Here is a 17950-nt window from a genome sequence, read left to right as displayed (position 1 = left end):
CAGGCATGAGCCACTGCACCTGGCCACAACTCATTTATTTATTTGTTCCACAACTATTTACTGAATTCTGGCTACAAACAATGCACCAGGCTAATGTACTACGTGGAAAACAATAACCCCAAGAAATGTAAAATAGAGCAGGAAAAAAGATGAGGTACACATTAGCACAGTACTAGGTGCTAAAATTGCTAGAAGAGTGGCAAGTGCTAAGACTTCAGAAATGGGAATCATTGCTGCTGCAATGACCTTGCTTGTTTGGCTAAAAGGACTCCAGAGAACAAGGAGGGAGAAGAGAAAGCATCCCAAGCAGAGTGAATAATTAGAAAAGGCTTGGAAGTGGGAAAGTGAAATACATACATGGCTAACTGCTGGTGGTTCAATTTGGTGTATGTGAAATGAGGCTACAGAACAGCATTTTGCAAGCCAATTGCTGCAGTACACCAGAGCCACAAGACATTAATGTACATTCCATCAAGGAGGGTTATTGACAGAGGTGATCAAATGAGTTGGTAAACACAAATATTGGTTCCACAAAAGGAGGATTTTGTGATCAAATAAATGGGTAAACAGGTCTTCTCAAAACTTTAATATAATACCTTGTGAATATCCCAGAGTGGGTACAGTATACAGCACTTTTCCAGTCTTTTTTTGACCATGAGATTATCTTTTTTCTTGAGCACCTATTAAATCTTATGGAAATAACACTTTAAAAACATTTTTTGGGAAACCCTGAGCTAGGGGAAAAGTAAAATGCTGGACTTCAGGCTAAGAAGGCATTCATTCATTTCAGGCTAAGAGTTTGATTGACTCTTTTCCTCATAAAGCTTATACAGCACAAAAATATGAAAAAGAGAAAGAAGGAATCAGCCAAAGGTCAAACTGTGAGAATGCTAGAGAGGCTGATCTACAATGCAGGTGGTGTTCTCATTCCTGGGTACCTCTTAAAAATGTTAAAGGTCGGCCGGGCGTGGTGGCTCACGCCTGTAATCCCAGCAACACTGTGGGAGGTCGAGGCATGCAGATCACAAGGTCAGGAGTTCAAGACCACCCTGGCCAGCACAGTAAAAACCCGTCTCTACTAAAAATACAAAAATTAGCCCGGGGTGGTGGCATGTGCCTGTAGTCCCAGCTACTCTGGAGGCTGAGGCAGGAGAATCGCTTGAACCAGGGAGGTGGAGGTTGCAGTGAACCGAGACCACACCATTGCACTCCAGCCTGGGTGATAGAGTGAGACTCTGTCTCAAAAAAAAATAAAAATAAATAAATAAATAAAAAATAAAAATAAATAAATAAAAATGTTAAAGGTCAATGCTTCAGGTTTAACATGAAAGCTTTGCCTACACCCTGTTGTACAGAGACACAGTGCTATTTGAGATCCTAAGATGTTGGCTAACATTTTTCTAATAACTTCTTGCCTTATGCTTCCTCATCTGTTCAACCCCACTGGCTGATAAGATGACCATTTCAACAGGTGCTGCGGTCTAGAGAAAGAGCAGTAGCCAGAGATGGAGAATCTGAGATTCAAGAACCTGTGCTGTCCCAACTACCCATGTGATTTGGGCAATACCAACTAATATATACATAACACTTTATACTTTCACGTATTTTATCTCATGTGGCCCTTACAACCATGTAAGGTACAGAGGGTAGGTATTATCACCCCCTTTTTATAAATAAAGATGATGAAATGTCCCTAAATCAGTTGCACATCACAAAGCCAGAATTAGGACCCTGGTCTTCTCATAATTTGGGGGTTTCCCATGACATCATCCTGCCTTTCACTGACCACAGCCTACAGCAGTGGGAAGCAAATGCTGTTGCTTTGGAAATCTAAGCCTGCATTTTAAAAAGTGATCATACATTTTTATAAACAGGAATGCAACATCTTTAATAGATTTAACTACATTTCCTTATCTTCCATTTAGGGGGAGGCAGAAAAGAAAGTTTAAAGATGAAATAAGTAAGATGCCCTGCAGTATTTGTTATTCTGGGCCTCTGAACCTAGTGTTAAACTTCGAAATGGATTTAACTTTTCTCTTTTTGGCTTAATTGTAAAAACTGGCTTGTCTCATGCTGCCTTTTAATATTGCATCCTTAAAAGAGAGGTTATATTTATTCTGAGCACTCATAGGCTCATCTAACTTGTATATACTTTTTTTTTTTTTTGCCAGTTAAAAAAAATTGAGCCATCATTTTAAAATTAGGAGTTTCACATAAAGATGTAGATTTTGGGGTTTCTGACTTCCTTTGAAAACTCAGAATACCTGTCAACACTAGATCTATGCCACCATAGGCAGTAATCAGCTAGGGAAGAGGGGTAGCTGCCCTGGGGGCAAGGGTACCCTCCAGTTTGCCTGTTGCCACCAATCCCTATTGGCTACTGGACATGAAGGCAGCAAAGTCGTTCCCATTTGTCATTGTTCTTGTGTCTTATTGTAGGAAAGTAGGTCTCTGTATCCATTTCTCTCTTTCAAAGTGAAAGGCCAACAGACAAGGATATAATTTTCCTGGCCAACTCCACTCATTTTCTGTTATTTCGTCTAATCTAAAGCACCACGGACTATAAAGATGCTGCTTTTTTATACACCATTTGACTTGCAATTGTAAAGTTCACTCTAATTTCAGAGATGTTCAAATGCCAAAAAAAAAGTACGTCTCTGAATCAATGAAAGGAGGAGGTACGTTACCTGTCTGGCTTCTAGAGGCATTTGAGTCTGTGGCCTTACTTTAAATGTACGTGTTTCAATGTATGTGGCATCACACAGTAACATCCTCAACATAAAAACATGCTTCTCAGGCAGGGCGCAGGGGCTCACGCCTGTAATCCCAGCACTTTGAGAGGCTGAGGCGGGCAGATCACCTGAGGTCGGGAGTTCGAGACCAGCCTGACCAACATGGAGAAACCCTGTCTCTACTAATACAAAAAAATTAGCCAGGTGTGGTGGCACACACCTGGTAATCGCAGCTACTCGGAGGCTGAGGCACAAGAATCACTTGAACCCGAGAGGTAGAGGTTGCAGTGAGCCGACATTGTGCCACTGCACTCCACCCTGGGTAACAAGAGCGAAACTGTCTCAAACAAACAAACAAAAAACATGCTTCTCAGTTCACTTACTTTGAGTTACACGCTTATCATCAGCCACTTTTCTTTGTACTAGCTATAGCTGGGGCTTCAAATTTCATCAGACATCAGCCCAGGTCCCACAAACCATCCTCTTCCTGCCAGGTGTGGGTTCAGCTTTCTAGGCCTCTGAATCACAACTGCCAGTGAGACCTACTCAGTCAGTTGATACTGTTCCTTCTGCCAGACCTGCTCAGTAGAATGTTAAAGCACATAATCAGCCCCAGATCAGGGTGTTAGGAAGAAGAGGTCTGAAGTGGAGTCTCAGTCTTCCATTTCCAAGTGGTGATGTTCAAAATAATAACTGAAATAGCAGGAGGGCCAACCAATCTATATAGGTGCCAACTAGGCTGGAGCTCGGTTCTGAAGGTCCCCTGCTTTTCCAGGTGTGAACCTTTGGATGCTGACTTGTGGAGAGATGTAGGGGAGCCTGAGGAAGGGGCAGGGGCCCTCAGGGCAGTGGCTTTTAGGAAATAAAAAACCTCATCAATCAGGGACGGTGGCTCATGCCTGTAATACCAGCACTGTGGGAGGCTGAGACAGGTTGATGGCTTGAGCCAAGGTGTTCAAGGCCAGGCTAGGCAACATGTCAAAATCCCGTCTCCACTAAAATTGCAAAAATTAGCTGCGTGTGGTGGCGCTCGGCTCCTCCAGCTACTCGGGAGGCTGACGGGGGAGGATTGCTTGAGCCCAGGAGGCAGAGGCTACAGTGAGCTGAGATCACACCACTGCACTCCAGCCTGGGTGACAGAACAAGACCCTGTCTCAGAACAAAAAAATAAAAATAAAAAAAAAAGCCATTATGACTAGTTTCTTAACTAGTGAAAGTGTACACTAGTTAAGAAGCAACCTTACCCATATGTAAGCTAACGCACTGGAAAAACACCCTAAAAAGATAAAAAATACTGAAAAAATACTGATAAAAAATAACAGAAAAATGGAAAATCTGAATAGATCTATAACAAGTAAAAAAATTAAATTAGTAATTAAAAACATTTATACAAAGTTAAGCCCTGGCTCAGATGGCATCAGTGATGAATTCTACCAAACCATTAAAGAAGAAACAACATGAGTATTTTGAAAACTCTATCAGAAAATAGAGAAGGAAACTCTCACTTGTTCTATGCGATCAGTATTACCCTGATATCAAAGCCAAAGACATCACAAGAAAATAACAAATGAATATCCTTCATGAACATGGACACAAAAATCCTCAACAAAATATTGGCAAACCAAATCTAGCAACATATACAAAGGATAATACATTATGATCAAGGGGGGTTTATCCTAGGAATGGAAGTTGGTTTAACATCTGAAATCATTAATATAATATGCTATACAATAGAATATGGTCACAAACCATCTGATCATCTTGGTAGATGCAGAAAACACATTTGGCAAAATCCATTATCCAATCATGATTAAAAAACTTCCCCAACCTGATAAAAGGCTGATAAAAGCCTGATTTTACAAATCAAAGTGGATTAAAGACTTAAATATAAGACCTGAAACTATGAAATTACCAAAAGAAAACACTGGGGAAACTCTCTAGGACAGTGGTCTGGGCAAAGACTTCTTAAGAAAGATCTCAAAAGCACAGGCAACCAAAACAAAAACGGACAAATGGGATCACATCGAGTAGAAAAGCTGCTATATAGCAAAGGAAACAATCAACAAAGCGAAGAGACAACCCACGGAATGGGAGAAAATATATGTAAACTACCCATCTGACAAGGGATTAATAACCAGAATATATAAGGAGCTTAAACAAAACCCAATAGGAAAAAAATCTAATAATCTGATTAAAAAGTGAGCAAAAGATCTGAATAGACATTTCTCAAAAGACATGCAAATAACCAACAAGTATATGAAAAAATACTCGACATCACTGATCAGCACAGAAAGGCAAATCAAACTACAATGAGCTCATCTCACCCCAGCTAAGGTGGCTTCTATTAAAAAGGCAGTAACGGATGCTGGTGAGGATGTGGAGAAAGAGGGACACTCATACACTGTTGGTGGGAATGCAAGTTATTACAGTCACTATGGAGAACAGTATGGAAGTTCCTCAAAAAGCTAAAAATAGAAGAACTACCATATGATCCAGCAATCCCACTGCTCCATATATATCCAAAAGAAAGGAAATCAGTATATCAGAGATATCTGCACACCCATGTGTACTGCAGCTCTATTCACAACAGCCAAGATTTGGAATCAGCCTAAATGTTCATCAACACATGAATGGATAAAAAAATGTGGTAGATATACACACAAAACAGAATGAAATACTGTCATTTACAGCAACATGGATGAAACTGAAGGACATTATACTAAGCGAAATTAACCAGGCAGAGAGAGACAAATTTTGCATGTTCTCACTCATTTATGAGAGCTAAAAACTAAAACAACTGAACTCATGAAGACAGAGAGTAGAATGATGATTACCAGAGGCTGGGAAGGGTATTGGGCAGGGAGGGAAAAGTGAGGATAGTTAATGGGTACAAAACGTAGTTAAATAGAATGAATAAAATCTAGTACTTGATATCACAACAGGGTGACTACAGTCAACAATAAGTTATTGTATATTTTAAAATAACTAAAAGAGTAGAATTGGAATAATTCTAACACAAAGAAATGATAAGTGCTTGAGGACACAGATACCCAATTACTCTGATGTGATTATTATACATTGTATGCCTGTATCAAAGCATCACACGTATCTCATAAATATATACACCTACTACCATGTACTCACAAAAATTAAAAATTAAAAAACAAAACCAAAAAAACCTGATTTACAAAAACCTAAAGCTAATATCATACTTAATGGAGCATGTTTGAATGTTTTCCCTCTAAGATTGGAAACAAGGCAAGAATTATTTCTCTCACCACCTGTAGTCAAGGTTGTGCATATTACAGTCAGAGCAACAGGCAAGAACAACAAATTAAGGCATGAAGGTTAGAAGGGGAGAAATAAAACATTATTATCAGATGACATAACCCTCTATGTAGAAAATCCTAAGGATTCCACAATAAATAAACAAATAACCCCCCCCCCCCATTAGAACAACTAAATAACTTCGGCAAGGCCATAGGATACACAATAAATAAATAAAATTGTATTTTTATATGTCAGCAATAAATAATCTGAAAATAAAATTAAGAAAACACTTTGATTCAAAATAGGATAAAAGAGAATAAATATGTAGGAATAAACTTAACAAAAGAAATACAAGACTTGTACAATGAAAATCATACATTATCAAAAGAAATTAAAGATCTAAATACATGGACATTCCATGTTCATGGATTAAAAGCCTCAATGTTAAGATAGAATACTCCTCAAATTGATGTATAGATTTAAAGTAATATCCATCAAAACTCAGCTTTCTTTTGCAGAAATTAACAAGTTGATCCTTATTATGGATCAATTAAGATGGAAATACGAGACCAAGAATAAATAAAACAAAAAAGAAGAAGTTGGAGGACTCACACTTCCCATTTTTAAAATGTACTATAAAATAAAGTAAAAGTAATCAAAAGTGTTGTACTTAAAAATTTTCAGTTATAAGGTAAATAAGTTCTAGAGATATACAGCATGGTAACTATAGAAAATAATTGAAATTTGTTAAGATCTTATCAAATGTTCTCATCACACACACAAAAATGGTAATTATGTCAGGTGATTAATGTGTGCGCTAGCTTTATTGTGGGAATCATTACAAAAGGTATACTTATATCAAAACACCATGATGGTTATCTCAAATGTATATAATTTTTAGTTTGTCAATCATATTTCAATAAAGCTGGGGAAAAGACCCCCCCTAAAACAATGTGGTGGTACTGGCATAAGAAATGACATACAGAGGCCGGGCGTGGTGGCTCATGCCTGTAATCCCAGCACTTCGGGAGGCCGAGGTGGGCGGATCACTTGAGGTCAGGAGTTCGAGACCAGACTGGCCAACATGGTGAAATCCCGTCTCTACTAAAAATACAAAAAATTAGCTGGGCATAGTAGCGGGCACTTGTAATCCCAGCTACTCAGGAGGCTGAGGCAGGAGAATCGCTTGAACCCGGGAGGTGGAGGTTGCAGTGAGCTGAGATTGAGCCAATGTATTCCAGCCTGGGTGACAGAGTGAGACTCCGCGTCAAAAAAAAAAAAAAAAAATTAACATGGGCTGGCGCGGTGGCTCATGCCTGTAATCCCAGCACTTCGGGAGGCCAAGGCAGGTGGATCACGAGGTCAGGAGTTCGAGACCTGCCTGGCCAACGTGGTGAAACCTTGTCTCTACTAAAAATACAAAAAATTAGCTGGGCATAGTGTCGGGCACCTGTAATCCCAGCTACTCGGGAGGCTGAGTCAGGATAATCGCTTGAACCCGGGAGGCGGAGGTTGCAGTGAGCCGAGATTGAGCCACTGTAGTCCAGCCCGGGTGACAGAGTGAGATTCTGCGTCAAAAAAAAAAAAAAATTATTAACATGGGCTGGTGCGGTGGCTCATGCCTGTAATCCCAGCACTTTGGGAGGCCAAGGCAGGTGGATCACGAAGTCAGGAGTTCGAGACCTGCCTGGCCAACATGACGAAACTCCGTCTCTACTAAAAATACAAAAAATTAGCCAGGCGTGGTCGTGGGCACCTGTAATCCTAGCTACTTGGCAGGCTGAGGCAGGAGAATTGCTTGAACCCAGAAGGCAGACATTGCAGTGGGCCGAGACCATGGCACTCTGCACTAGAGCCTGAGTGACAGAGCAAGACTCAGTCTCAAAAAAAAAAAAAAAATCAGTAACAAGATGACAACCCAATTAAAAAAACAGGCAAAATATTTGAAAGACATTTTACAAAAGAAGATATATGGATAGTCAATACGCACATGAAAAGATGCTTCATATCATCAGTCATCAGGAAAATGCAAATGAAAGCTGTAATAAGATACCACTTAAAATCCAGCCGAATGACTACAATGAAAAAGACAGATCATAAGGAGTGTTGGTGAGGATGTGGACAAATTGGAACCCTCATACACTCTGGTGGAAATGTAAAATGGGGAATTCACCTTGGAAAGCAGTTGTGTAACACCTCGAAAAGTTACACCCAGAGTTACCATATGACAGTAATTCTACACATAGATATACACCCAAGAAAACTGAAAATACACGTTCATACAAAACTTGTACCCATCTTCATAGCAGCATTATTCATAATAACTAAATACTGTACTGTATTTACTGCAACACAATTACAATTAGTAAAATTAAACACTATAATTAAATACTAGAAGAAATTCAAATGTCTGTTAATTGGTACTGTTAAATAAAATGTGGGCTTGCCATAGAGTGGATTGTTACTTAACAATAAAAAGGAATGAAGTAATGAGACATACTACAACATGGATGAACCTCAAAAACATGCTAAGTAAAAGAAACCAGATGCAAAGAATCACATAATGTGTAATTCCATTTACATGCCCAGAAAAGGTAAATTTATAGACAGAAAGTTTTTTAGTGATTGGGGCTGGGGATAGGAAACCAGGACTTGCCTGCAAATGGGCACAAAGTATTTTTTTAGGATGATGAAAACTTTCTAAAATTGGAATGTGGCGATGGTTGTACAACTCTATTATATTTTCTAAAACAATCATTGAGTTATATCCTTAAGACAAATGAACTTTATAATATATATACTTCATTTAAGCTGTTAAAAATAGCTATGAAACCACAATGCAGTTTTATGTGTAATTCTGGTTTTTATACATCTTATGACAAGACTTTTATAAAGATGGGGCAACCATGATTCCCCAAGACAATGTGGCAGAGGTCCCCAAAAATCTTAAATAAGTAAACTCAATGCTTTCGAAGACTACAAAGAAATGCATCAAAATTTATATTATTCAACAATGATAAGGTAAATGTATTCGGGTAAGAAGCATGGTTACTAATCTGTGTGCCAGTATTTACATAGTATGGGGCCCCTTAGCTTCTGGTCTCTGCTCTTGTAGCCATCTTAAATTGCACTGTCAGTTTTATTGTCCTCAAATATTACTTTCATAAGGTGTGCCTCCTGTTCCAAGCACAGGAACAAAACCCCTGATTTTGGGAATTCCGGCTCTTCATATTTCTCATGTTGCTTTTTAAAATTTTTAACCAAAGCTTCCAAATGAACCTTCTGCCGCAGTCACAGCCAACTCTTCCTCAGGCTGCACATATTTGCTAACAACTCACTCACTAGTAGGGATGCCACTTCCCTTCTTTTCTCTCTGAAATTCTGCCCATTGCTCCGGCCCAAATTGAGTCTTACCCATACTGTGAAGCCTTCTCTGAATAATTCATCTCACACTGAACTGAGCTCCTGAAGTACCTGTGCCCTACAACAGTCATCTGGGCATCAAGAACTGTTCAGAAGTTTTAGTTTAAATCTTCTGAGCCTCATTTGTCCCTGTTCTTGAGGGGCTGGATTTTATTACTTTATATTCTCCTATATGGATTAACATAGGCAACTCAAGAAATAGTTATTCATGTTTATCAATGTTTCCTTGATAAATTCTCTTTTATATTTGTTTTAATTAAAAATGTCATTTTTGAAAATACGATACTGGATTTCTTTTTTGAGAATTTACCCTTACATGCTGATTCTGCTTCAGGTATCTGTAGTATGTTTTGTTTAACCATTAGCAGATCTGTCCCTGGAATCCCTAATCCACAAATATACACAAAATTTGGGTTCAAGCAACTCTATTTTCTCTTATATCTTTTAATAGATATATAATCTATTATGCCAGGTATGACAATATACAAACAAAAATATCCATTTAAAAATTACCATATTACTAAATGTCCTTCTAAATCCACACTTAAGCAACAATAACGAAGCACAGTTTCTTAAAGTAGAAAACGATCTATAATTAATCTTATTATCTTGCCTCCTTTACCTTTCAAAAATCCACTGATAATCTGGGCATGATGCTTTCAAACTTCACCCTAAAGAGAAAAATGCTCTCTGAACACTCTTCTTCCTGCTATCTTTAAATTGTGCCTGTATTTTCTCTGCTTTCCCTTTGACACTCAATCACTCCTTTAAAACTTGTAAAAAACCGGAAAAGTTTCTGTAACTCTCCAATCTCCAACTATGTCGTAAAATCCTTTGCCAGTTTACTCAGTCTGCTGGAGAGGCTCACCGTTTCTTTTTCGAGCGAATTACACAGTTGTCTTGGCAGCGTGATTTGCCCTTTGGTTCCTGCTTTATCAGTTTGGTGATTCTTTGCACGGATTGATAACCATGAAAAAGTCTAAAGTAGGGCAGTTCCGGAGCAGCCTTTTCCCGTAAAGCAAGCGGGTACCTCACAAAACTCCAGGCAAAAGAATGAATGATAGACAACTCACCAATGGCAAGTGGAGAAGAGTATTTTGTCGAAGTTTCCAAACCAATCCTTGGGAGCCAGAGGTGGGAATTTTAAAATGAGGTCTTTTCCTTGGAATTTTCTTAAAGTGGTATCGTTGCCTGTTGATATTGAAGTTTGTCAAAGAATGTAAAATCAGCAGCTTCGAGGATTTTTTTCCCCTTTAAGAGAGACAAAACGTGCAAATTGATTCTCTACAAATTGGGAGAACTTCTAAGAGTGGCTGGTCATAAGATACTATCACATATAATCACTTGGTAACTTTTGTGTCAATTGGGGAGGAGGTGAAGGTTATTTTAACGTGATTCATTTTTCATGATCAAATATCAGATACTAATCACTGAAAAACAGTATTTCCCATTTAAAAAAAGAAATGAAAACTAAGCGGCTAACATTACTTTGAAAAAACTGTTCTACTGTTAATCGTTTTTCTTTTTTGGGGGGTGTAACTCTTCATATATTAGCAGCAAGTCTTACTATTTGGGCTTACCATTAAACACCCTAAGTATCTTTGTTTTTACACAAAATGTGAATTTCCTCATTTTAAGACCAGCAAAAAATTTCTGAGTGCCACGAATTCTTAGGTATTACGAAACTATCTTAGAAATACATGACATATACCAACCATGCTATATACCTGAGTAGCTCTTGAAGACGATTTAATAGATAACTGATAAATATTTTATTACAACTCATACCTTGTTTTAAAACCAATGTTTTTTATTTAATATAACTCTGCTTTCTAGGTTATTCATCTCTATGAATAATTAAGTCAGCAACTGTAAAACTACTTCATTATAAAGTTGAGGTTCCTTGACAAGGAGCCTCGCTAATTAATAGGCTTTTCACAGAACAAAAAATATCAGCGATTGTAGTAGAGGAATATTCTTTAAAATCTTCATTTCAGAAGGAAATTTGTCATATTAATGAGACACTTTAAAAAGTGTCTTTTCAAGTATTTTAACAGTATAAAGCCCTCTTTCTTCGATGCTATTTCGCTGACATAGTAATTTTCGTCTTGAAGAAATACATATTGACGGTCTACTCAGTCAGGCTAGGAAATGTCATTGTATTTAACTCTCTAAATTGTTCCTGACCTTTTTAGCAATCTTTACTCAAAATAAACCTTGGGTGTTTGAAGGGCAGAGACTAGGTTACCTCCTCCTCATCTTTGTTATCTACCAGTGGGCAGTGACCCCTTAAATCCGGTGCTTAGACTCACTACTTGTTAACTAACGTTGGCTTCATTACATAAACCCACTGGCCTGTTTTTCAACCGTCAGACTGGTGCTGTTAGTCCCTGTGTCATGGGATTGCTGTCAAGGGTTCAACGAGATACTCTATAAATAGCTCTTAGAATGAACGCTCAACGTGGGATCATTGTTGTAATCCCTCAACGTGTGCTACTGAATGAGAGGCCGAGTGACTGAATGAATGTATGAATGAAGGAACAGGTCAGTAACTGGCGGTTCCCGAGGTTGGAGCCGGCTAAATTACCCCTTCAAGACGCTAAGCAAAAAGCCACTCCGTCGACATCAAACCCTGCGCCGGAGCCGGAAGCAAGAGTAGAGCCGTAGGCGGGGCCAGCATAGAGGAAGTCGCGCTCTCGGCCAATACACAGATCTCTTGGCAAACGGCATTTCCCCGCGCCTATCGTGAAAGCGCGAGAACACAGGGGATTATCGCGAGGTTCCGTGCTCCTCTCCCGCTCCCTCTTCCCCAGCTCCCTGTAGCGCGGGTTCCGCTCCTCCCCCGGAGCCCCGCCCCCGACGCCTGGCGCTCCGCCCCGCCCTCGCCCGGCTCCCTGCCCTGCCCCGCCCGCCGTCCCCCGCTTGCTTTCCAGCGCCGCCTGCGCTCCGGAGCGCTGGCTCTGCTGGCGCTGAGGTGAGTAGAGCTGTCCGCCTCGTCGGGTGATTCAAGTGGCAGGGCTCTCTGACTCGGCCTCCGGCGGGGACGCCCCAGACCTGGTCCTGCCAAAGCGTCCGGGTCCTGCCAAAGCAGCGAGTGGGACAGCGGGGCCGTCCGGGCCTCGGGTGGCCACAGCTGCCGGGTCCTCCTCGCACTCTGCGGCCCGCGGCCCCTGGGACCCGAGAGTCCTGATACCGGGTCCGTGAAATCCCTGCTGCTGGGCTCGCTGCTTCCCAACTGTAACGATCTCAGTGGCTGGCTAACTCGGGCGAAACGGCGCCTGTTTTGCCTAAGACTCTGCCAGTGTTTGTTACCAAAGAGCTGAGAAAATAGCCTTTTACAAATGCTTTTAATATGTAGCTTATAGTTCTCTAATCTCCAGCGTTAGGAAATTGGAATGCGTATTCCACTAAATTGAGTACGGGGAAGTCAGTCTAAGGGACTCCTTTCTTTCAAAATGCTCCTTAATATGTGTGGAATTTTGTTGAGAGGTTTTTGATGTTTTTGTTTTGTTTTAAATAATAAGATAGATTGGTGTTCACCTGTCAGAAAGCTTGTATGTAGGTGCAGCTGTATACAGCTGATATTAAGTAATACTATTTGCCTTAACTACATAAGAGGTAGTATAACTATACACGAGGTAGTTTGCTTAACTAGGTAAGATGCAGTAAAGTGAAATGGGGTAAGAAAAGTACCTTGTTAAAGGCTGCGTATGGCCCGTGAATGCATACTGCAAAACTGTGAACATTTTTGATGCTTTATTGCTGTTATTGGCAGTTTCAGGATTTCATTTGTTTAGATTTTATCTCCCAAACAGCCTTTGTAGCAATTTTAGCAGAGTGTAATGGAGTTTTTGAGGCAGCCAATCCCAGCCAGAACATTCAGAAGGAAAGCCGTCGGGTTACAGGGACTCTCTTATTGAATCTTCCCTCAGTGAGTGTGGTTTTGCATTATAGGGCGACGGTGCACAGGCTTTGTAGTCAGTCCACCTGCGATGGAACTATCGCATGCTACCTTCTGAGAAACTCAGTTCCCTCCTCTACAAAACGGGCTACATAATGTCTATTGCAATGCATGATTGTAAAGATTAGACATCCTTGTGGCATGTAGCAAGCTTATAGGCGCTCTCCGTGGTCTTGACATAGGTGGATGAGAAATCAACCTTGCAATGTTCTTCCACATGTCATCGGACATTAGAAGGCCTACTTTAAAATTTCATTTTAAGTTCCTGGATACATGTGCAGAATATGCCGGTTTGTTACATAGGCAAACGTGTGCCATGGTGATTTGCTGCACCTATCAACCCATCACCTAGGTATTAGGAAGGGTTACTTTTAGTTACTGTGCTAGATGCACGTATGCAAGCGTGAAGAAAACAACGCAGTCCCTACCCTCAGGATTTCTAAATAAGTTTCGGAAGGGTTTATTTACAGGCTTTTTGGCTTTATTGACAATAGCCAGATGCAACGATAAATATTTAAATGACAAATTGTGAGGAGTCCTACGAAGAAAAAACAAACAGCCAAGTTCCTCTGAAAGAACACTAGGGGAATACTTTGGGATAGGGAAGTGATTTTTTTTTTTTTTTTTAAGACTGAGTCTCGCTCTGTCGCCCAGGCTGGAGTGCAGTGGTGTGATCTCGGTTTACTGCAAGCTCCGCCTCCCGGTTTCAAGCGATTCTCCTGCCTCAGTCTCCCGAGTAGCTGGGATTACAGGCGCCCGCCACCACACCCAGCTAATTTTTGTATTTTTAGTACAGGTGGGGTTTCGCCAAGTTGGCCAGGCTGGTCTCGAACTCCTCATCTCAGGTGATCCACCCTCCTCGGCCTCCCAAAGTGCTAGGATTACAGGCGTGAGCCACTGCGCCTGGCCTCGGGAAGTGATTTTTATGTTGAAATCTGGAGAATGATGAGATATTGCTTTCTAGGCTAAGAGGAGAGCAGCAAGTGCTGCTTGGGGTTGGTAGCTTTGAGGATTGGAAAAGCCCAGAAGCTTGGTGAGAAGCCAGGCAGAGTCACTGGAGAAGTGGGTGGGGGCAGATGGTGAGGCACCCTCAAGGCCTAGTATGAGTTTGATTTTCTAAATAAGAAGTTTCTGAAGGGTTTATTTAGTAAGATGTGTGCCGGAAAGAGTGAGACGTAATTCGATGTACATTTTTAAAGGCCCATTGCTGGGATTAATGTGTTGGAAGTGACTAGAGTGGACACAGGGAGACCGCTAATACTGTTGGCCACGCAGGAGATGACAGTGGCTTGTGGTTCTGGCAGATGGAGAGATTTGGATGGATTTGAGATGTATTTGGGAGATAGAAGCCACTAGCCTTGTGATAGATTGGAGGTGGTCAGAATATGAGAGGATGGAATCGTTCATGACTTCCTGCTTCTCCGGCTTGAGCCACTGGGTGGATAGAGGGGTGAGCCGTTTACTGAGATGGGAAAAACTATGGAGATTCGGATTGGTGATGAAAATGGAAAGCTCTTTGAATGTGTTAAGTTTGACATGGTTGTGAGACATCTAAACTGCTAACAGTTTACTAGTTCAGTGAATAATTACCTATGAAGTTTCACTTTCTACACAGAATCATTGATGTTATTTGTAGTCTACTTCCCTTTGCTTTACAGGTAGGAGAATTAAGATGTGGAAAGATTATCTTGCACAAAGTCACATATCTCATAAAATAGGTGAGTAGGTGGAATAAATGTGGAAAAGCATTGGATCCTTATGTGGCTTTGGAAATAGTATTTCATACTTGGCCTTTTTATATAAAATGGCAAGTGCTAGCTCATTAGCTAGGAATTAGAATTTGAAAATAATAAAATATAGCCAGAAAATTACAAAACATTTGTTTATTGAAAGCTTATATTGCTGCATTTTGTACTAATTTGGTACTAATTCCCGGTGAAAATCACTTTCCTTAAGAAAAAAAATTATTGAAAGGTACTTTCCAATAGAGAGTTGGGAAAAAGCGCTGAGGAAAACAGTCAAATCTTTAAGCAGATCTCAACTTCTTTGTAGTTGTTTCAGCATTTCCTTAGTATCCTGTGGAATCTTGTGAGTCAGTGTCTGTGAAGAACCCAAGCTTTGAAATCCACTGGACCTGGCATCAAACCCTTGCTTTTATCCCTTGTGAATGGTTTGACCTTGGACAAATTACTGAAGCCTTGAGTTTGTTTCTTTTTGTGTTAAGTGATGGTGAAGTTTGTTTTAGCTCTGTGCCTAGTGGATAAAATGGCAAATGTTACTTGTCGTCTTGCCCTTGTCAATTTTGGAGCTAGAAGAGAATTTATAATAATCTGCCCTGGACTCAGGCCTTTAAACCAGTACATTAATTGCTATCTCCATTCTATATATTAGGCAACTAGAGGCCCAGAGACATTGTAATATTATAGAATAATACAGGATTCTTGTTTCTGAGTGCAGTGTTTCTTCTTTCATTGAAATAATTTAAAATAATGAAACTATGCGGCCCTGGATCTATTTCTTTGATGCCTCTGATAATCCATAAAGCTAAAAACAAAGATGCAAGGCACAGTGGCTCGTGCCTGTAATCCCAGCACTTGGGGAGGCTGAGGTGGGAGGATTGCTTGAGCTCAGGAATTTGAGACTAGCCTGGGCAACATAGTGAGACCCCCATCTCTACAAACAAATAAAACAATTAGCTGAGTGTGGTGGTGCTGCCTATAGTACCAGCTGTTTGGGAGGCTGAGGTGGGAGGATCACTTGAGCCCAGGAGTTGAGGCTACAGTGAGCTATGATTGAGTCACTGCACCCCAGCCTGGGCAACAGAGTGAGACCCTGTCTCTAAAAAAAAATAGGAAGAAAGAAAAGAATAAAGAGATAGATAAAAAATCAGAATATAGGATAATATTTATATACTAGGAAGTGAAGAAAATGAAGCTATTAGTGCTCTAGATATAAATAATATATATTTTAATATTTTTGAAGTATCTTAAGCTAAATACAAAATGAGGTAGTTGATAAAAGAAGTGGGGTTTGCTGCATTTGATTTTTAAGCTTCTCCTTTGGTTGCATGTTATGAAACTGGTCACTGTTTTTCTTAGACAAGGGTTCCTATCTCAAGTGCAAAAACTATTTTTTTCCATTAGGACTGTTTCTAATAAGTAATAAATATTGCTTAATCAGATTATTTTTATTAAATTGTTACTCATTTTAATCTCCTCCTAAATATGTGTGACAATTTTAGTTATGAAAGTAAAATGTAGGATTGAATGTATCAATATAATTATGTTTTTCAGTGTCTTCAAGTAGCTCTGTGTGCTAACTGGTTTATATGGCAATTCTTGTAAAAAAAAAATCTTACAATGAATAAATTTTCTTGTTCTCTTTATAGAAATGGACCAATTTTGACAAGATATAGTGCTGCAGCATGCCTGATGGGATATATTCAGTCATGGCATCCGAACTTTGTAAGACGATCTCTGTGGCAAGGCTGGAAAAGCACAAGAATTTGTTCTTAAATTATAGGAATCTGCACCATTTTCCATTGGAGTTACTGAAAGATGAGGGACTGCAGTACTTGGAGAGACTCTATATGAAAAGGAACTCCCTGACATCCTTGGTACAGTATTATATTACACTACAAAAAATTATTTATACATGTGGTCCTGATCAAGATACATTTACATACCCTAAGGTATTCAGACCAAGACTTATATCCCCTGTTGTTATATATACAGTTAATATAAATACACACACAGGAGTTTCTCATTGGCTATGAATTTGTTATCCAAGTTCATGCAGTTATGAGGTTGCCAGCGAAGTTGTGGAGGAAAGCAAAATATTCACTTATGTATGACTGATAAAGTTAGTACCCATTCAGAAAGCTGTCTTCGTTTAGCATGTGCTTCTGTCCTGACTTGTAATTTGTTTGTGTGTTAAGCTTCTCAGGTGATTCTTGGATATTACAGCATTCACCAGACCAGTTAAAAAGTAAACAAGAGAAAGACCAACAATGCTTTTGAGATATAGGCATTACAGGGAGAATGATTTGAAAATTAAAGCATTAAGAGAGGCACTTGGGAAGCTTAATGTAACTTTTGAGTGTTTGAAAACAAAACCTTTATGATTGCCCTGTGAAAATCAAATGATTTTGAATTGGGCCAGCATACAATTTTTTGGAAAAAATTTTGCCACAAGGGCAACATTTAATTTGCTCTTTTTATGTTCCAAGAATAAGCACGTAGTTTTCATTATAATCTGAATTGTATTACATATAAGATAAACTAAAAGTTTTTCAAGAGAATGTCCAAATCAAGCTTTTTATTCCTATTATTTATTGTAAAATTTGGTCTCTGTATTAAATGGATTTACTTTGTATGGCCTTTTCTGGTTATCACTTAACCTTATTTGAATCTTACTTGAATTCTAGTTCTTACTCATTTTAGATGATTTATGAAATCCTACTACTTTGTGAATTCACCCATTCTTCATTCCCTTCCATATATTGGACTTTGCTAAATATCTGGAAAGTGTATCTTATTGGCTTCATGTATATGGCATGTTTTCC

The 17950-nt window shown here is 39.6% G+C and overlaps 2 protein-coding genes across 18 annotated transcripts in view; one reads left to right on the top strand and one right to left on the bottom strand.

Moving 5' to 3' along the window:
• The window catches only part of TTC23 (tetratricopeptide repeat domain 23), a 207731-nt gene that overhangs the window by 109404 nt on the left and 80377 nt on the right, over positions 1 to 17950 (bottom strand). For 3 of the 12 annotated variants that reach the window (XM_058427128.1, XM_058427139.1, XM_058427138.1), the window contains exons 1-2: positions 12013 to 12209; positions 10048 to 10676 (exon numbers count right to left, since the gene is read on the bottom strand). The gene's annotated coding sequence lies outside the window, so the exon portion shown is untranslated. Of the gene's footprint in view, positions 1 to 7992; positions 8078 to 10047; positions 10677 to 11612; positions 11985 to 12012; positions 12210 to 17950 lie in introns of those variants that run through there. The other 9 variants (XM_058427129.1, XM_032176047.2, XM_058427134.1 and 6 more) reach the window with 7 other exon arrangements.
• Positions 12165 to 17950, top strand: part of LRRC28 (leucine rich repeat containing 28) — a 138728-nt gene continuing 132942 nt past the window's right edge. For 2 of the 6 annotated variants that reach the window (XR_009209553.1, XR_009209551.1), the window contains exons 1-2: positions 12169 to 12399; positions 16775 to 17002. Coding sequence is in view for 2 of the 6 variants with exons in the window: in XM_032176053.2 (XP_032031944.1) it covers positions 16811 to 17002 (192 nt within the window). In the remaining 4 variants the exon portion in view is untranslated. Of the gene's footprint in view, positions 12400 to 12513; positions 12622 to 16774; positions 17003 to 17950 lie in introns of those variants that run through there. The other 4 variants (XR_009209554.1, XM_032176053.2, XM_032176051.2 and 1 more) reach the window with 4 other exon arrangements.

This window comes from Hylobates moloch, unplaced genomic scaffold, assembly GCF_009828535.3.
Source record: "Hylobates moloch isolate HMO894 unplaced genomic scaffold, HMol_V3 SCAFFOLD_14, whole genome shotgun sequence".
Classification (NCBI taxonomy): domain Eukaryota; kingdom Metazoa; phylum Chordata; class Mammalia; order Primates; family Hylobatidae; genus Hylobates; species Hylobates moloch.
This window is presented reverse-complemented; position numbering and strand designations above follow the sequence as displayed.